The sequence below is a fragment of the Stomoxys calcitrans genome, chromosome 3 (assembly GCF_963082655.1).
Source record: "Stomoxys calcitrans chromosome 3, idStoCalc2.1, whole genome shotgun sequence".
Lineage (NCBI taxonomy): Eukaryota > Metazoa > Arthropoda > Insecta > Diptera > Muscidae > Stomoxys > Stomoxys calcitrans.
The window spans coordinates 199,399,548-199,419,166 of record NC_081554.1 but is presented as its reverse complement, the minus strand read 5'-3'; the positions used below and the strand labels follow the sequence as shown (position 1 = coordinate 199,419,166).

Below are 19,619 nucleotides of genomic sequence, written 5' to 3'. Positions count from 1 at the left end.
CCTTAATACCGTCAAACCTGGCCAGCTGTTAACGCCTGTTCGCGTGAGTCCACCTTTTAAATCCGCCTTGCTTGCAACCTTTAATATAGGTCGTCTGTTCTAGCCAGCGAGACCATCAGAAAAAATTTTCAACGGTGGTTTTCCCCTCCTAATGCTGGCAACATTTGTGAGGTACTATGCCATGTAAAACATTTCTCGAAAGAGGTGTCACACTTCGGCACGCCGTTCGGACTCGGCTATAAAAAGGAGGCCCCTTATCATTGAGCTTAAAACTTGAATCGGACTGCACTCATTGATATGTGAGAAGTTTCCCCTGTTCCTTAGTGGAATGTTCATGGGCAAAATTTGCAATTTCACAGAAAAAAGTCGTGCTTCGCCTTTCACCTTTGGATTTTAAATTTTTTTTTCTGAAAGCTTATGAAGGGTCGGGGGAGGATGTGCCATTTAAAAATTTCAATTAAGGCCAAACTACCTCAAAAAGACAATCCATTGGCAGCCGGTTGCACGTACCGCATTGACTCGATGAAGTACTTCATCGGCAAGGGCTGCCGCCTCAATGTACAACACACTGCTGCAACAACAACAACAGAACAAACAAACAATAACACTGACGTTACCCCAGCGATCGGGCCGAAGAAGCTTGCGAAGGATCGCTACCCCTACATAATAGCATTTGGCTACAATAATAGCACTTTGGCTTATATATATAATTATTTGTTCCTTTATTGAAAATTTGTTTAATTAAATAAAGTAAAATTGTTTTAAATCTACCAGCTTTTCCTTTCGTTGCAGGTGTCGCAACGGTAATTTATTAGAATAGTCTTGGCTGAAATCGCGCCTTAGATTTCGCTTGTTGTTTATTTATTATTATTTATTTATTATTATTTATTTTTATTTCTATTTTGTAAAGTAATCGTGAAAAGAAAACGAACAAGAAAAATATATTTAAATTCAAGTAAAATATGTAACTACAGATACCATATTTCTTACCACCCAGCGAAACATTTTATTGAAAAATGTAGTTTAGTAAAGATTACTATCGGGTGTGTTCTGAAACTTAATTTAGCTTGTGAAACGAAAACTTTTCACTTTGAGTTGTTCGGCGGCCCTTTTCTCCCCTGAAAATGTGAGAAATTTTCACCATTTTTTTGCAGGGAATACAAACAAAATTGTTTTAATTTACGATGAAAAAATATATGTAAACACATATAAACACTTGATTACCAATAGTTGGTAGGTTTATTATTTGTTTCCGCTATATTTTTACAATTACATCACTTTATGTTCATTGGGCTCGTCTCGAAAGAACAACATTTGGATGTTGACTTTTGTTTAGTTTTAGGAATGGTGTTTAAACTGGCGATAATTATTTCTTACTTTTCTTTTTGTTATTTGAGAAAACGGTTAAAAGCAATGTTTGTTTACATTACAGTCTGCAAAGCATATGCAGAAAAAACATGTTTTGATTTTTCGAACGTGAATTCGAAAAATTGTTTTTCGCCGCTATCACAGAAAGGTAATTTTGGCAGCGGGAAAGTGAAAAGTGAAAGTAAGGTTAAATACAGAACACAATGCTACCAGTTTTAAAATGAATCCTTTTAAAATCTGCAAAGCATATGCAGAAAAACATATTTTGATTTTTTGAACGTGAATTCGAAAAATTGTTTTTCGCCGCTATCACAGAAAGGTAATTTTGGCAGCGGAAAAGTGAAAAGTTTTCGAAAAGTGAAAGTAAGGTTAAATACAGAACACAATGCTACCAGATTTAAAATTAATCCTTTTAAAATCAAGTAATAAAATATATATGCATATGATAGAAAAACTATAAAAGGTAACATCTCGTTTGAAAAATCGAAATACGAGAAATTAAAAAATAATAAAGTAAAAAGGAAAGTTTGTATTGGAGAAATATGTTTAAAGGCTAAATTAAATACGTATGCTTGCCGGTCTAACATCGCAAACTGAAAAATGTTGTGGGCTAATTTAATTATAAAAAGTTCACTTAAAGTACTACAGAATCCTGTGATATAATGTTGATACCTGAAACCTTGGTGTTCTCTTTAGGATTCAAAGTATCATCAAAACTTTGTAGGCGTAAAGGTGTTTTCGTCGCACGTATTGCAGTTTCTACCGACCGGGATCGTGCTTGAGAGCTATTTCTGATGCAACCCAACGGCGTGCGTTTCCCTTTTGGGGAATCAACATTTGTATTGGTCGCTTTCAAATGAGGAGTAGATGACAGGTTTTCACTGTCTTCGTAAATCCTCTGACAAAACACCCGTTTTTGTCTACGGCTAAGACTTTTGGCATTTGCCTTTTTGCCGTGTCTAACACGATCTAGTGGCCTATTCGTAGGCCTACGAGTAGCTTCTTTCTTTTCATCAGCAGGAACTTGAATTTCTGTAGCACTCAGCGAGACAATACTGTTGCTCTTATTACTTTCGTTCAGGTTTAGCGTTAAAGTTGATAAAATATTTTCGAGAATGAATTCCTCGCTTGCATCGTCATCATTGAAAATAATTGGTGTACGTTCGATACCTATAGAAGGCGAACGAGGATCAATTTTTTGATCACAGGTCGGAGACGTAGGTGTTATCGCACTCTGAACTGGTTGCGGCAATGATTTACTGCTCTCTGCCATTTCGATATCATCACAGTCACCAGCGGGCAGTACACTAAGAACATTATTACTAGCAAATAAATTGGCAAAAGTGTCATCCAGATTCAATGTTCTCTCGAGGGAGTCTTCAAAAATCAATGGAGTTCTGTTCAAATTGAGGCTGGGAGATCTCGGATCATTAATATTATACGTAAAACCTTTAAAGAATCGTTTACGCAGAACCTCCAAAGGGTTTTCAGAGTTTGATTTCAAGTCAGTCGCCACAAGCGGAATACTTTGAGGAACCTAAAAAAAAAACTTTTTTCGAATTTCAGCTAGAAAATTTAAGGGTATATTACTTGTATGGGTGTTCTACTGCAACCGCTGGGAGAGCGTGGGTCCATGCTGTCTATATCTATATCTTGTATTTTACTTGTTCTGGATCCCATTTAAAAATCGAATCGTCTTCGAGAGTCAGATGATTTAAATTATTTTTCGAGCCCTTCAAAATCCAGCCAACGAATGATGATTACCCGCTTCACATCTAGAGATTCAAAAGTCGATTAAAGTAGTCGATAAGTTTTGTGATTAAAAATTTTAATAATCGATTATATTTGCAGTTTTTTATTTTACTACTATAGTCCTGTTTTATTTTAGTACTATATAGTGGAATGCAGCGAAATTTGTGTGGAAATGACATCAATCAAGCAAAACAAGGTTGCCATTAAATCCGGATTTAAAGAGCAGTTTAAACAGTGTTTTATAAGGCGAGGTCATGCGAACAGCTGAGCAACTCTTTTCAAGAATTGTGTATGGATGTGTGTGATACGCACATTCATGTATACGCGTGTACGCTTGTGTATGTCACTTAAATCCGCAAAAGCGTATGTAAACGGACAGGACTTGTTTTTGGATTCAGTTAAATTCAGATCATAAAAATTACAATGTAAACGGGCTATTATTTTTAAATACCAAATAATTCCGATTTTATGGCTGAAAAATTGATAAAAGTACCAAAATATTATTATGGTTTTGTGTGATATGCACATTAATGTACGCTTGTGTATGCCACTTAAATCCACATAAGCGCAGTGTAAGGACAGGAATTGTTTTTGGATTCAGTTAAATTCAGATCATAAAAATTTCATATAAACGACCTATAAATGTCAAATGCTTGTGAACACAGTTGTGATTTTTCTTTTCTAAAATCTTAAAGAGTTTTTTTTTATCCGAAATTCCACACAAAAGCAACGAAAATGATGAAAATACAATTATAAAACATATTTTAAGAAGATCAATTCGCATGGCCTTATAAATGTAAAGCAATGTTTATTCTCAGGAACATCAAAAAAAGATGTTCTATTTTATCCGATATTCCACACACAAGCAACAAAACTGTGTTATAATGATGAAAATACAAATATGAAGCACATTTGAAGATGAGTTTTATTTTATTTATATAAATAATATATATAAATATATAAATAAATAAATAAATATTTTTTATATTTATTTTATTTTTATTCGTGAGATACCGGCCGAAATGTTGGAAAGAGTATGCCAAAGTTGAATTTAGTGGATGAACCATTTGAGGTGCAGTCACAGTCAACATTTCAAACATTAATTATATGAACCACACTATCGATACAAATAAAGATATCATGCATTTTTCTGAGTTGTATGTGTTCGTTTTTTATATAGCTCGTAAAAAGTCACCCTTTATTTGGGAAAGTCATTCAAAGAGCTTGTGCCATGCAATCCATGATGGAGGGTATATAAGATTCAGCGCAGTCGAATTTATAGCGCTTTTATTTGTTTACTCTCAAATAAGTTTCATTTGAGTGCAATATTGTCATTATTGGTACATATATCCCAGACATATTAACCTCTATTAGTGAACCCTAATTGAAGCATTTATTCGTGAGATACCGGCCGAAATGTTGTAAAGAGTATGTCAAAGTTGGATTTAGTGGATGAACCATTTGAGGTGCAGTCACAGTCAACATTTGCATGAAATAATCTTCAAACATTAATTATATGGACCACACTATCGATACAAATAAAGATTTCATGCATTTTTCTGAATTTTATGTGTTCGTTTTTATATAGCTCGTAAAAAGTCACCCTTTATTTGGAAAAGTCATTCAAAGAGCTTGCGCCATGCAATCCATGGTGGAGGGTATATAAGATTCAGTGCAGTCGAATTTATAGCGCTTTTACTAGTTTACTCTCAAATAACTTTCATTTGAGTGCCATATTGTCATTATTGGTACATATATCCCAGACATATTAATTTACAGGTAGTGTCAGTTGCCCAACAACAAAATATTGAGTGCACTATCTGTCAAAATCAGTGATTAGTGTAACCAAGTTATATTTATTTCCTGGTAGTGGCAGTTGCCCTACAACAAAATATTGAGTGCACTATCTGTCAAAATCAGTTATTAGTGCAACTCTTATTTTGTGTATATAACTAGTTCGCGCCATTTTTCATTGTTTGTGTGGCATGGTTCTTAACTATAATATACACACACAACCAAAACTCGTTGAAAGATAGTGCACTTCGCGAAAAAAAATTGTACTCAGCTGTTTACATTACACTACCCGATAATTACGTTATGAGTGTAATCCGGATTTAGTGTACGTATATTATGTATGAGCCATTTTTTGTTGTTTGTGTGTGTTATGGTTCTTAACTATATTACTCACACACAACCAAAACTTGTTGACAGATAGTGCACTCGCGAGAAAAAATTGTACCCAGCTGTTTACAGTACACTACCTGGTAATTATTTCATGCATATATCCATCTGATGGGTTTTGAGGATGGGAACCCCAGACAACCCACCCGAACAATGGTTACAAATATGTTGTTTTCAGGAAATTATAAGAGTACATAGTATTTTCGCTTGAATCGCACCAATCTTCTCCGAGAACTGGCGTTTTTGATAATTGGAGCAAAAATTTAGGGGGTAGGATAGCCCCTCCGACATTTCGCTCTAAATATCTTTAATTTGAGTCCCATACTGGCATTATCGGTAAATGTGCACGGTTTGGCCCAGGATACACTAAGGTGAGGTCATGCTGAGTAACATTTTTTATTATTGTTTTCATTTTGCAGTAAATCTAAATTTCAAAGGCTTGATAACATAGCTGCGATTTTTTCTTAAATCTTCAAAATAGGTTCTATTTGATCCGATACTCCACACATAAGCAACAAAACAGTGTTATAAAGATGAAATTACAAATATACAACACATTTGATGAAGATAAGTTGTAAAACAAAGTTTATTTCTAAAACCACTCACACTTTTCAATTACGATGTTTGCCACTCAATCTAGTTTTGTTTGGGGGTAGAGTTTTATATTGGTCATGGCGAAACAATTAAAGGTGACAAATGAGACCACCTTTAACTGTTTCGCCATGCTCGAAATGGAGCGTATTAAAAAAGAATATCAAAAAACATTTTGTCTTTCCAATTTCTGTCAACAGTGTAGCATTTATCATCAATTGGCAAAAATCTTCCTAAAACTAAATCGATTTTAAAGTCGATTATTCGACTTATTTAGATAGTAAAAGTCGACTTAGACTTTTTCACACAAAAATTCGATTAAACGATTAGTCGAAAGTCGACTTTTTTTAGATCCCTAAACCGGACTCGATTTTATTCAAAGATGTTCAATAGGTATAGATGTGCCATCGCACAACACAATATAACTGTGTATGAACAATGAATGAGTTTTCAATGGATTGAGGACACTTTGCTTTTAAACTTTAAATTATTTTTACAGAACACTTTTTAACAATTATTTTTCTGCTGATTTTATGTTAACTTGTATTTTTGTTTAACATGTATTTTTCTACTGATTTAATGTTCACCCAATTTCATTTGCTCCTCTCTTATGGCTGGTACTATGTTCATTCGTATGATTACTTTATTGAAACACTACAACAATCTAAATGATAACATAATACTTTTAATCAAATTGTTTGAAATGTTATGGTTGAATGTCCTGCTGAATGAAATCAGCAAGTTTTTTTGCTTCAAAATCTATTTTATAAAAAATATAATTACGAAAAATTTTCGCAAAAAGTAAATATAGTGCCAGAGTTTAGGTGACAAAAAATTAAAAAATCTAATTTACAGAAAATAGAAAAGAAATAAACAAAGATACATACATATATTGGAAGCTACTACTGTCGAAACCCTATATACGTGCATTACGCCATAAACCCCGTTTACACTGCTCTTTAAATCCGGATTTAATGGCTCGATAATCTGTTTCCCTTCATAAAGTCAGCTGACGAGAGTCCTAAATCCGGATTTAATGAGCAGTGTAAACGGGGTTTTAGTTTCCAGCGCGGGAAGGGAAGGGATTAATAAACAAATTTTGTGAGCACACAAATTTGTTTGCGTGAAACATTGAAACCAATAAAACAAATTCGATGCATACAATGATTTCAAGAGTTGCCACTAAAAATTCTTTTTGCGATTTTTTCACCAATTTTTCTCCAGCGTTTCGCCAACTTTTTTATGGAGTTTGACAGCATTCCGCCCAAAAAGATGTGCAGAATACTCAGCTTAGATTGAAACAAAAGAAATCGTCAGATTTTTAATCGTTGTTCGTGGTTGCCATTTGTTCGAGGGAGTGAAAATTCATCTATATCAATCTATAGTCTATGATTTTATTGAAAACCAAAAAGTCGATTTGTACGCATGAAAAATCGATAATTCGATAATTCTTAAGTCGATTTATAGATCCCTATTGTGTTGTATCTTCGATTTGATGGTAAAAAAGGGAATTAAGAAATAAGTTTGCAAAAAACTAAGACTAAAAGACTAATTAAAATGTGTCGGCTGCAGGTGTTGTGTTAATTCAGTGAGAGAAAATAAATATTTTTTCGCTGGTTTTGAAAATCCTGCTCTAAAGAAAGTACACTTATTATTGTTTTGCTGTCGGAAAATTTCTCTCTATAATTTGCTAACTTATGGCGTCCGTTCAAGCGGACACGGAGCATTTGATTTTGCCTGGTTGTGCAAATGATCCGAACTTTGCGGTGATATGTGCTTTTCTTCAAAAATTCGGTGGGGACCTCGGGTTAGACTTGCCCAATTTCAAGCAACTACAGGAGTGGCTCACCAAGACAGACGAAGGTAATGGATATATAAGGTTCTGCGACATTCTTGGTAACCGAGTTTATGTTGAAAATTCTTTGAAAATATATAAATATATCTTTTCAGTTGCGCCTTCCCTAAAGGACATGCATATAAAGCTTATGCGAAAAACTCGAAGGACGGTGCACGAAAAGAGTTGGGAATCCGCTTTGAGTAAATTTTGCTTTTGCTATTCGGCTCATGATGCTTGGGAGATAGAGCGCTTTGGATACAAAAACGCAAGCATTAAAGTGAAGCTACGTGTATTACGGGTAATTACGAGAAAAATCCTTCATAGCATGAAGATATTTATACATACTGATTTTCAGGAGCTACTCGAAAGTCAATTTGAGAGAAACATGAAATTTCGGGCAAAAATTCTAAATCAAAGTGCGGACTCACTAAGAACACAACCAATTGGACGGGATCGTCTGGGCCATGCCTATTGGGTTACTCAGGACAATGACTGCAATCTGCGTATATATCAGGAGCATTTAGACGAAGAAATTTGGCAAGTGGTTGCAACGAATCGCGATGAGTTTGTGAATCTGATTGGACGGCTTCGCGGCAATGAAGTTGTTCTGCCATCCAATGACATCGGCATTGTGGACGAGGATACCAGTAGCAGCAATAGCTTAGGAACCTGCGATCAGAAGCAGATTACCCCTGCTGAAGAGAAGGATGGCGACGATGAGAAAAAGATACCAAAAATAAGTATTAGACTCATTACTGAAAAGAATTCAAAGGAAGGGGCCAAGGATGTGGGTAAAGGCGAGGAAGAACTTGCTGCCGAGGAAGATGCAAAATTGAATAAAAAAGTAGCCGGGGATCTTGAGCAATGTGACGAAGAGTTTGAAGAAATCGAAGAAGAATACGATGAAGAAACCGAAAATGATGATTCCAGGATAGAAAGTGAAAACATGAAAACGGTAGAGGTAAGTGATTAAAACTAAAATGGTTTTTGTTGTTAGAAGAAGGTAATACTTATAATGATCGTTATTCTTTCAGCCCTTGTTGATATCACAAAATAAAATAAAAAATAAGTTACCCGAGTCCGATGGTCACACTAATCTAAACCGAAAAAGGATGCTGGGCTCAAGTCTTGAGGAAAATCAAGAGGGAAGTCTTGTAAAGAAACCTAAACCAACATTGTTGGACTCTAAACGACCAAATAACATCGATTCATGCGAGAAGGATGGAGAAGAGGACGTCGATGGGAGTAGTGAAGGCGATGTCGAAGAAGAAGATATTGACTCGGCAGCCGCCGAAGAAGACGAGAATGAAGAAAAACAAATAGAGGATTTTGATGATGACGACGATGAAGAAATTGGCGAGGATATTGTAGGCAGAGAAATTTCTGATCCTGTTTTGCACGTGCAGGGCGAAGGATCGGGAAAAGATTGTGATGCGGGGAACATTTGGAGTAATGCTGATTTTGGCATCGAAGACGAAGATTTGCCATTAGTCAGTGGAGCAATAGAAGAAACAGTCATTTTGGTTCATGGAGAAGGATCAGGTTTCGACAATATGGTAGGCAATATAAAAACTGAGGAAGAACTGCCATTGAATTCAGACATGGTTGTGCCCGAGGAGAGAAAACAATTGTTAACATCGGAGGGCTCGTCTCCAAAACCATTAAAAACTTCGGGCACCAGCGAAGGGACCCCAAATGCGTCAAAGTCTAATACGCCTACAAACGTCACAGCTAGTGAAGAGAATTTAAAAAACTGTTCCCCGAAGGTGGAAACAAAAGTGGATAACTCCAAAGATAAATCGGAAAGAACTAGCGATTCTCCTGCCAAGAGTGAGGAAACCCAAGGTAATGGGGAAAGAGATCAAGTACCAAAAATTAAACTGAATTTGAGCAAAGCTGCTCATTCCATAAGCGTTGAAAAAGAAAAAGTTTTGGACTCTAATCGCAGTGCCCTTGTGGAGGAAAACGACGATATCTATGATGCTGCTGAGCGAAAAAAGGAAGATAAAGTCGGCGCATTTCCAAAGCAAATTAGAAAGAAAAATACTCCTAAACTTGAACCGATCATACAGAAGAACTGCGAAACAAAATCAAAGCCACTTGAAGCAGATGGCAGCATAGCCGTCTCGTCGATCACCACGGCTTGGAGTCGAAAACGTCGTCTCGAGGATTTTGCACACCAGCAAATAACAACTGCACGTCAACAATCAGAGAGTGAAATTGATGTAAATTCCGAGAACACAAATACTGAAGACCTTCATAATGAAAAGGATGTCGACATTGACGAGGGAGATGTTGGTGGTAAGCGCCCAAAAATGCGCCAAAAACAAAATAATGCAGAGCTGAGAAAGAAGGTGGAAGCTCAAAAGGCAGCCGCTAATGATGAAACCACTTCTTCTAGTGGTGGCGAAGAGAATGTGCAACGACGAAGGAAGCTGGTCTCCCCCAAAAAACATAATGAAAAACCTATAACGAAGACGGAACCCGAAGAAAATTTGTGCCCGGAAAATGCCCTCCCAAATAATACCAACGGTCAGCATAAAAAAGTGGATACAAATGTCTTACACAGCAGCACCACATCAACAAAACAAAAGCCTTCGCCCAGTAACCCATTGGGCAGTATAGCCAAACACAAGCCAACGTTGGACGAAATTATCGAAAAGAAATTGAAGCGAACACAGGAAACGAATAAAAGCGACAATATTGAAGCGAAAGAGGAGGTAGCTGTTAAGACTCAATATTCGCCTCCAAAAAAATCACCCGTTACCAAACCGTTGAAAAAAAATTTGCTCACTCAGATACGACAGGAGGAGAGTGATGCAGATGCGCGCACTCCTATAAAACAATCTGTTATCGAAGTTTGTCCACCTACGAGTAGCACTGCTGAAAAGTCGATTGCTTTCCCCGAACGTCACAGAAAAAGGCATAGCAGCGAAGAAGTGGATCATAACATTATTTCCGATGCACCAGAAGCAAAGAAGGAAGTTTTGTCTGAAGATATAAAGCAATACGAAGGTAAGTGTAAGACCGAAGCAACGATACCGGAATGTCAGAATATCGAAGATGTCACGGATGAAGTTAAAGAGAGTCCTAAATCGGAGTTGGGTGGGCGTCGTTCTGGGAGACGCGCAACACTTTCCACCGCACATCGTGAAATTCCTCAAATAAAACGAACTCGAGGATGTAAAAAAGACATTGAGGCATTGGCAGAGCCTAAAAAAGAATTCGAAAATACAAAAGATAAGGATGACATGAAATATTCAAAAATTGTGGTAAGTTACCCAGTTAAGCATTTTCTTTATTATAAAATTACATAATTGACATATTTTTAGGATGGAGCTCCAAGTTCATCCTCCATGATATCTGCAGAAATAAAAAATGAGGACAAATCTGAAAAGTCTGAAGCAAAATTGCAGGATACATCCGCCGATGCTAAGCAAGAGACTCCAACAAAAGTGACGATCAAAGGAAATCGCAAACAAAGGGATGTAGACACGACAAATATAATTGAGAGTACCGATTCCGAGACTCCCGTACGACAATCGAGACGCATAGCACAACAAAAGATCCGAGAGGAAGCGGAACGTAGAAAACTTGAAGAAATTGCACTGAGAACTATGAAACAGGAACTAAAAAAGAAGAAGAAGGCCGAGAAACAGTTGGATCCTACAGTAGTACCGCCACCATCGGAACCTTCTTCGGATTCCGCAGAGAGCGATGTAGAGATGAAGAAAAAGGTCCAAAAGAAAAAGTGCCCGGGCAAAAATGGCAGTTGGTCATCTGGTTCGGAAGAACAAGAAGACCCTGATGACGAAGAAGACGAAGAACCGCCTCATTACGATACTGACCCTGGGTCACCACTTTTCAAGTCGGACCACGAATTTTCACCTGAATCCGAAATTGAAGACGAGACACAAGTTGTACCAATGAAGAGAGCCCGCACTGTGAGAAAAGAAAATGCAACAGAAAGTGAGCTGATAGAAGAAGAGGAAGCTTGCCAAAAGTGCAACAAATCCGACCACCCGGAATGGATACTACTTTGCGACAAATGCGACAAGGGCTATCATTGTTCGTGTCTATCGCCAGTCCTCTTTTATATTCCGGAGGGAGACTGGTATTGTCCACCGTGTCAGCAGGAACAGTTAATTAAAGCTTTGGAAAGTCACCTTAACGAATTTGACAATATGGTTGAGCGCAGAAAAAAAGAACAGGAGGAAGAGCAACGCTTGGCGGAAGAAATAGCAATTGCAAAAGCAAAAGCTCAGCAGGAAGAGGAAGAGAACAAAAACAAAATGACTAAAAAAGGCAAGAAAAAAATCGGAAAAAATTCAGCTGACAATAGCGATGACACGAATAGTCAGACAAGCGACAACAATGACGACTCACAGGGGTCGAATTCGGGGGAGAGTGACGTTGAGCCAAAGAAACCTTCAGCCAATAACAAAGGAGGTAGATGCTTATCGAAGAATAAAAACAACGACAAGAGGAGTCGCAAAGAAAGAGGCTCAACACGCATCACTCGCGCTCGTAAGCATAGATCTAAATCCGAACCCAACAGTGACACCCCAAGTGGATCTAACTCCGACAGTGAATCGAAGAGTAGCTCATCATCATCTTCCTACTCCGACAGCGATAACGAACCTATCTACAAGTTGCGCAAGCGCAGGCAAATCAACGTAAGCTATAGGCTTAATGAGTATGACGATCTCATTAACTCTGCCCTTAAAAAGGAAATGGACGAAGTTGCGGGAGCGGGTAATCTGGGACGTGGAAAAGATATTTCGACAATTATAGAAGCGGATAAAGAGGAGAAGGCTCGCCAAAAGCAAATAGAGGACGGCGAAGCGATAGCAGATGACACTATTAAAAATGAAGTTACGCCGGAAAAAGAAAAATCTTCCAATGCACAACAGAAGGACAAGTGCGACAATGAAACAGACAGTGATGATGAGCCAATTAAAAAGGTAGTTCAGCCTAAAAGTAATCTCAAGAAGAAGCCTCGTAAACTCACAACTTTGGACATAAGCTCCGAAGATGATGATGGATCCGATGAAGATTTCAAGGGCTCATCAGTAGACTATGACGACGACGATACATCCGTGTCTGCAACCAGTAACAGTGACTCCAGTTTGGAGGTGTACAAACGTAAAGATAAATCCAAGAAAAAGCAAAGAAAGGCTGCGCGCCGAGCTTTCCGCGAACGTCGGAAGGACAGAAAATTTGTAGTTGACGAAAGCGATGACGACGAAGAAATACAGAAGCCGAAATCTAAGAAAAAGCGCAAAGACATTTCCGATTACACCGAAAGTGAAGTCGATGATGATGACCTCTCGGAGCTATCCGAAAACATAGACAGTGCCGATTTGTGCGACGACACAACAACAGATGAGTCCGATGGTGCTTGGAGGCCTAACAAACGAAAGAAATCAAAGAAAACAAATGCCTCCGCACCTCCTCCCAAAGCGTCCAAACCTAAACCACATTCTACCAACAAGTCCAAAAAGTTGGAGTATTCCGATGACGATATTAGCGAATCCGAGGATGATGACGACAATGACGAAATCGAAGGCGTGGGTGGTGGCAAACAACCCCGATCTCAACCACTCCAATGTAAGTAATTTTTGCTTTAAATCCTTATATGTATGTAGTTAATAGTAATTTTTCACCTTACTTTACAATTGCACAAATGACAGAATTGCTACAACCAAAAATAACACAAAACAAAGCAATATTGACATAATGATAAAAGGTATAGATTATAGACAAACTTTACTTTCATGCGACGACCAAAAACCGCAACATGTTTTGATGCGTGTTTCGTACTGCACAATTCATAGGTAATGGTCTGTTAGCTAGGTTATTTCAAAATGTCATAAAACCCAAAAAATAAAAAAGTTACGACCATTAATAAAAATTAAGAGCAAATGACAACTCCTCTCACATTTTTTGCCTGGAATCTGTTTAAGCGCCTTATCCATTGCACTTTGTTATATCCGCGCTAATTCGAACCCAGAAAGCTTAAGTTTCTCTCGCGAAATGTTGGCATTTGAGCATAACAAAACTTTTTACATAGAGAGAAAGAATTTCTCTGCGACTGCACTCTAAAGTTGAAGTACCCCAGGCAAATATGTGCATTGTGTAAAACTGCAATAAAAAATTAAAATCATTTTTTTAATGTTTTTCTTTTTTGATTTTGTTTCTTTACTTATTTAATATTATTACCATATTTCAAAGCATTTGGAATAATTTTGATATGAAAAAAATTATTTCATAATTTTTTCCATAGAAAATATTTACATGTGCATATCTATTTTTTTTTTATGTTTCATAATATATTGTTATGTATCCTTTTGTCTTTGTGTATAAGGACATTTAAAAGTATCCTTGGCATAAAACTCAAAAATATCAATGTTGCCATATCAATTTATTACTATTTAATTATTATTGCCTGCCCGCCATTATAAAGTTACGTTTCTTGATCTAAAATATGCCTTTTCAATCGTTCAATATGGAGGCATCATTGTTTTATGGAAACTCCACACTATTCGTCAACAGAATCAAATATGCTGTTTAAGATGTCTTAATATAATTCTGCATTCATTTTAGTTGGAACAAGGTATATTTGCAACTTTTCAAGCGTCCCAAATGCACCAAAAACCATAAGGGATCGATCCGTGGCTATGTTTTTGGTTGCAGCACTCTTGCCGAGAATCCCATCTAATAATTTGAGGACCATCGGGACCATCAATATCAAAGTTTATTTCGTCCCAAAATTATACAAATCAAATTCTTCACCAGAAAATGTGTATTTTTCACAGTAATCACCAACAAATTGAAAATTGTTGGCTTTTTAGCTCCTAAAACTTAAATTTTTAATAATGCACACATAAATGTTTTCTATGGAAACTTTAATCTTTAATCACAGAAACTAAGAATAATGGTGCTTTGGATTAAGGTAAAACCGAGAATTGGCTATGAAATGGAAAAGTGTTTAAGGCAGCGAACATTTTGTCCTTTGATTGTTGTTCAAGTACTTGTCTAATTAGATGGAAAACAGCCGAGTCCGAACGGCGTGCTGCAGTGCGATACCTCTTTGGAGAAAAGTTTTGCGGCCACAAAGTTATTATTATTCAAATGATTTTTTCATTGTTCTAAAATGTTGTTGTTGTAACCATCATATGGATGTGGCATACGAGACCACACTGTCGCTGAATAACTTACCACTGACCTGCCAATCGCTTTGTGTGTGGTCAACAAGGTTTCTTTTTCAGCACCCCAAGTGCTGCCCGTCAAGTGACTCGAGGACTTCGTGCGATTTGGTGGCAGATAATGTTTAAGAACGACAAGTATTTTGGGACTCTTGATGGTCGGAATCGTTACTCCATCGACTATCACATTCAGCTCATTATTCATCTCTTGCGTGTATGTATCACAAACTTGCAAGAATTAGTGTTTTTTTTAAGTCGATGTTAACAGAAGTGAAATTATATGTGCTAAATGGTAAGGACCAAAGGACTCGAATCATTTGATCTGTCTCAAAGCCAAGAGTAGACTTACAATATATGCCTAGGCGAATCAATATATAGACTGATAATAACCTTACCTAGCATGAGTGTCATCACACTGACAGAGCCTCACTACCCAAAATTTGACAACTATTCATTTTTAGTAAAGTTATATCAATAAAAGTTCCAGAGATATAGCAGAACTCTAAACAAGTTTGTGGAAGTTCGGATGCCAAATACGAGTTTCATGAAATTAAGATGTGTAGCAGAAAAAGGCGTGCTATTTATGTGGCAGTCGTAGGCAAATAACAAAATCGAATGAAATTTACTATCGAAAATTTTTAATCGGAAACATTGTTGAAATATAAAATTATGAATAATTCCGAGAGTAAAGCATTCCAACACTTAGAGCGACATGACCGACAAAGGATCTTTCAAACATAGTTCTATGAATTCGAGGTATTTTCACCTTCGTATTTCTAATCGGTCGTGAAACGTGGAATAAAGTGCAAGTGCCATTCCATTCTTGATGACTTTGTAAAAAAAAAATATAAAATCCTGCAAACCAAAAAGCTATTGAAGGATGATCCAACAAACTTAACAGCAATATCATATACATGTTTATGAACCCGAATATTATACATAAATCGAACAATACTGTTTAAAACTCGCCTGATCTTTAGCAAATTATATAAATCAAAGGCAATAGAAAAAACCTCCTATTCGTATTGTATTTGTGGCATTAAAATTGCATGTGCAACTCTGGTGTAAACCTAGGTTGGAAAGTAAAAACATATTGAATACAATTTACGCCAAATCCCAAAGGTCTTAGAATGACTAGATTCAGTATGGGGTCCAAAACAAAGGGTGTATACTAGAATAACGTCCAAACACTTATGGTCGCTCTAAAAAATCTACCATCGTCTGACGAAAAAAAATCTCTAATTCTGTCTCATGAGAACCAAAGAAAATGACTTTGGTCTTCAGAGAATTGAATTGTAAGAGAATTATTATTCGACCACTGCAAAATATGATCTTGTCCCTCAAGCGTCGTGTGCAATAGTGATCAGCTAAAAGGAAAACATTGCATAAGTTCGAATCAAAAATCTCAGACCAGATCATTTATGTACAAAATAAATGGAAGGGGACCCGGAACAGAACTTTGGGGAACCCCAGAAGTTAAGGGAGGAATACCAGATCTAAATTGATTTCTTCCGACAGTATTTGGCAGCAGTTGAATTGACGATATTCTTTATTGTATTGCAGCTACTCATTCATGTCACTAATTGGGCCATCCAAGAATATAAATGGCTTGTGTGGGGAAAATAGGTTTTGTACCAATTCAGTTAAATATCTTTATTTTTGATGACTGTAGCGTTGGAACAATGTGCGGTATCATCTTAGAGTGGTTCGAATACTAAAAGCGAATAAGCGAACGGGACTGTTTTTTTTTTTTTTATAGCAACATTTTAGTTTTATTGCTTCATTGAAAATGCATGCCTTTTTAATCATTACCAAAGAAAAACATACATACATGTACACATATTTTGACTAATATCGAAAACTGATGTCACAGTCATAACAATAATGAAAATTTTATATTTGATACCAAAACAGCAAAAGTAAAAGCAAAAGTTGGTAGTTCTTCAAAAACCAAGAAGAAAAAGAAATCAACCGACGAGGAGCAGAGTCTCTCCGACAGTGGCGACAGCACAAGACGCACCCGAGGACGCAGATACGCATACATTGAAGATTTTGATGACGATAGTTCGGATGGAGGAATAAAGCCAGGTGTACAGAGACCTGATACGCCACCAGAAGAACGAGAAAAATTCATAAAACGTCAAGAGGAAATAAAACGTATGTTGGCCGAGAAGAATGCAGAAGGAGCCAAACTGGTAGCTACACCTCGTTTAACGCCAATTAAAAGTGAAGGTGACAAAGATAAGAAATCACCTTCGAAAGTGGCGGGAGGAGACTCGCTCTCAACGGTTCCATTGTCGGTTATTAGGCAGGCTAAGGTCCTGGATATAGATTACTTGCAACGAAGGGGAGAAAATATGGATGACTTGAGTGCTGACGTAGGTGATGTAGATGATTTCGACGATGCCGATTTGCCCGATGATCTGCCAGAGGATATGGATGAGGATGCCATAGCTCGTATGGTTGAAGACGAAGAGGAGGACTTTGGAGCCGTTTCAGCCAGGGAATTGCCACCGCCAGATGAAGTACTGCGGACGCCTTGTGCACCGGTGAAGCCAAAACCAAAAGAAGTCGAAAAGAATGTACCCCCAACACAGCCACCCATCGCTATTTCAACTCAGCCAGCACAGGTGCCTGTAACGGTATCACCTTCAGGCCTTCAAGAACCAGTGAGAAAAAGATTTCCAATGCCCACAATGCATCCACCATTATTGCGACATCAATTCAACGTTCAAGATGCAATATCCAGTGGTCAGCAAATGGTTCAGAGACTACCTGTTCCAAGACATGCTGCTCCGCAGCCATGTCATTTGCTAAATGCCCTCTCAGCACCCCCGACTCAATCGTTGCCTCGGACATATCCTCCGTCACTCCTCACTCGAATGGCTAACAGCTTGCAAATGCAGACGCCTGCATCTCCTCTTCCGACGGCATGTAGGGCACCATCTCCCATTGTCGTGAAATCTGCGCAGCAACTCAATCTTCAATCACAGGATAAAGGTACAACACAATCTGCAGAGCCTGAAATGAAGCCACGGGGTCGGCGAAAAAAGATCACTCCATTGCGAGATACCTTGCAGAAGCAACAAACAGCAGCAGCCATTGCGGCTGTGTCAGGAGCGGTTATTGCGGATTCAGCTAAATCCACTCCCCCAAGTGTAATAAAAGGGGGTCCACTTCTCAAGGGTCCGCCAACGCCCAGCATACAACAAACCGGACCGCCCATGACAGGAAGGCCAATGGCGTCCATGCCAACATCTATCTATCCAGGATCTGAAGGTGTGTTTCAAATTTGACTTGTTTGATATTGTTATAACTAAAACTACAAATTTTTAACAGCAGGATTTTATGGACCACCCGGTTCGCGTGCTCCTCATCCACAGCGTCATCGAGGGCCACAAATGGCACCAAACCATTTGGCACCCCATCCAGCAATGCGACATTCGTATGGTCCACCGCCGCCTTTGAAGGGAGCCGGACCTCTTTCAGCGCCAAACGCTGGCAATCATCCCAATGTTCGAACACCGCTACATCATATACCATCGTTTATTGGAGGCCCGCCAACTGCCAGACATTCCGCTCCACATTTGAATCTCTATGGGTATAAAGAGTTTATTGTCTTTAATTTTTAACTTAATATGAAGCACAGCTCAGAAATTGTTTTACAAAATATTTTGTTGTATTAGCAGGCCATCACTGTTTGGCAATCCGAATTTTGGTCCTCGTGGTCATCATAGACCTCCTCCACCTGTACATTCATCAGAGTATCCGGCTGGTTCGCGTATGTTGCCTTAACACCAATACATTTTCAAACGATTTAATGCAAACCCACCCATTTCAGGTGCTTATCCACCTTACGGATTCTATCCACCCCCACCACCCCTGACGACACCTTTGAGAGGTCAAACTGCAATGCAGCAGCAGCCGCCACCATCAGTTATAGTTTCCAATGTACCGTCTATTCCCACAACATCATCGTCATCAAGCTCAGGTACAACTGCAGTTACTTCTCCAGAGAGGATCCAAAAACCTGTGATGGTCAAGCAAGAAATGCCTATTAAAAGCAGCCCATCTAAGACGCCGGTCGAACCAACGTCCAAACCAAGCCCAGAACCCAAGAAAAAGCTTACCACGCTAGAGGCATTCACTGCCGGAAGTGCTGTTGTGAAATCCCCGTTGGCTATCACAGTTCCTGTTTCAAAGCCGCATGGTTCGCCTGGTCATGGAGACCAACATGTAGATGACTCTCCGCCAAGACCCAATCGTGACGCGACACCCCCGTTAAGTGAACAACGGCCAGGTAATGACGGCCAGGCTAGCGAGTTTAGCGGCCTGGTAAGCTACTTTAGTTCCCAACATGACGACTACAACACGTAACATTAGAAACATCCCTCATCATAAATTTTGTATGTACATATTTATTTTCTAAAGGAAAACTTTAAAGGTGTCCACGCCAACGCGCGCGTTCGCGACCCCTTTAATTCCTATGTATGCTTGTAAGACTTCGAACAAAAATAACAACCATGCACTCCGTAATGTTTCATCGTTTATTTTGGGTATTGACATGATTTTGCAATTTTAAGCCTTTTTACTTGTAGTGACTGCGTCGTCCACCATTTATTGTGTATGTTTGTCGTCATACGAACCAACTTGTTGACGAAATGGCGCATTCGATATATGAT

The 19,619-nt window shown here is 38.2% G+C and overlaps 2 protein-coding genes across 4 annotated transcripts; one reads left to right on the top strand and one right to left on the bottom strand.

Moving 5' to 3' along the window:
- Window positions 1–982: 982 nt before the first annotated feature.
- Window positions 983–5,924, bottom strand: LOC106082855 (uncharacterized). The gene is made up of 3 exons (XM_013245591.2): window positions 5,908–5,924; window positions 2,959–3,143; window positions 983–2,905 (listed from the first exon to the last, which is right to left on the bottom strand). Exons 2-3 carry the CDS (start codon window positions 3,046–3,048, stop codon window positions 2,003–2,005), a joined length of 993 nt encoding a protein of 330 aa, XP_013101045.2. The 5' UTR covers window positions 3,049–3,143; window positions 5,908–5,924; the 3' UTR covers window positions 983–2,002.
- A 1,452-nt stretch (window positions 5,925–7,376) lies between these two features.
- Window positions 7,377–19,473, top strand: LOC106082854 (remodeling and spacing factor 1). Of its 3 annotated transcripts, none has more exons than XM_013245589.2 (9): window positions 7,377–7,755; window positions 7,843–8,027; window positions 8,085–8,690; window positions 8,764–11,001; window positions 11,062–13,339; window positions 16,852–18,216; window positions 18,280–18,538; window positions 18,624–18,718; window positions 18,779–19,473. In XM_013245589.2, exons 1-9 carry the CDS (start codon window positions 7,590–7,592, stop codon window positions 19,312–19,314), a joined length of 7,728 nt encoding a protein of 2,575 aa, XP_013101043.2. In that variant the 5' UTR covers window positions 7,377–7,589; the 3' UTR covers window positions 19,315–19,473. The 3 variants fall into 3 exon arrangements, with proteins under 3 accessions (XP_013101043.2, XP_059220560.1, XP_059220559.1); XM_059364577.1 differs by having other exon boundaries at window positions 18,277–18,538; window positions 18,627–18,718; XM_059364576.1 differs by having other exon boundaries at window positions 18,277–18,538.
- Window positions 19,474–19,619: the final 146 nt, after the last annotated feature.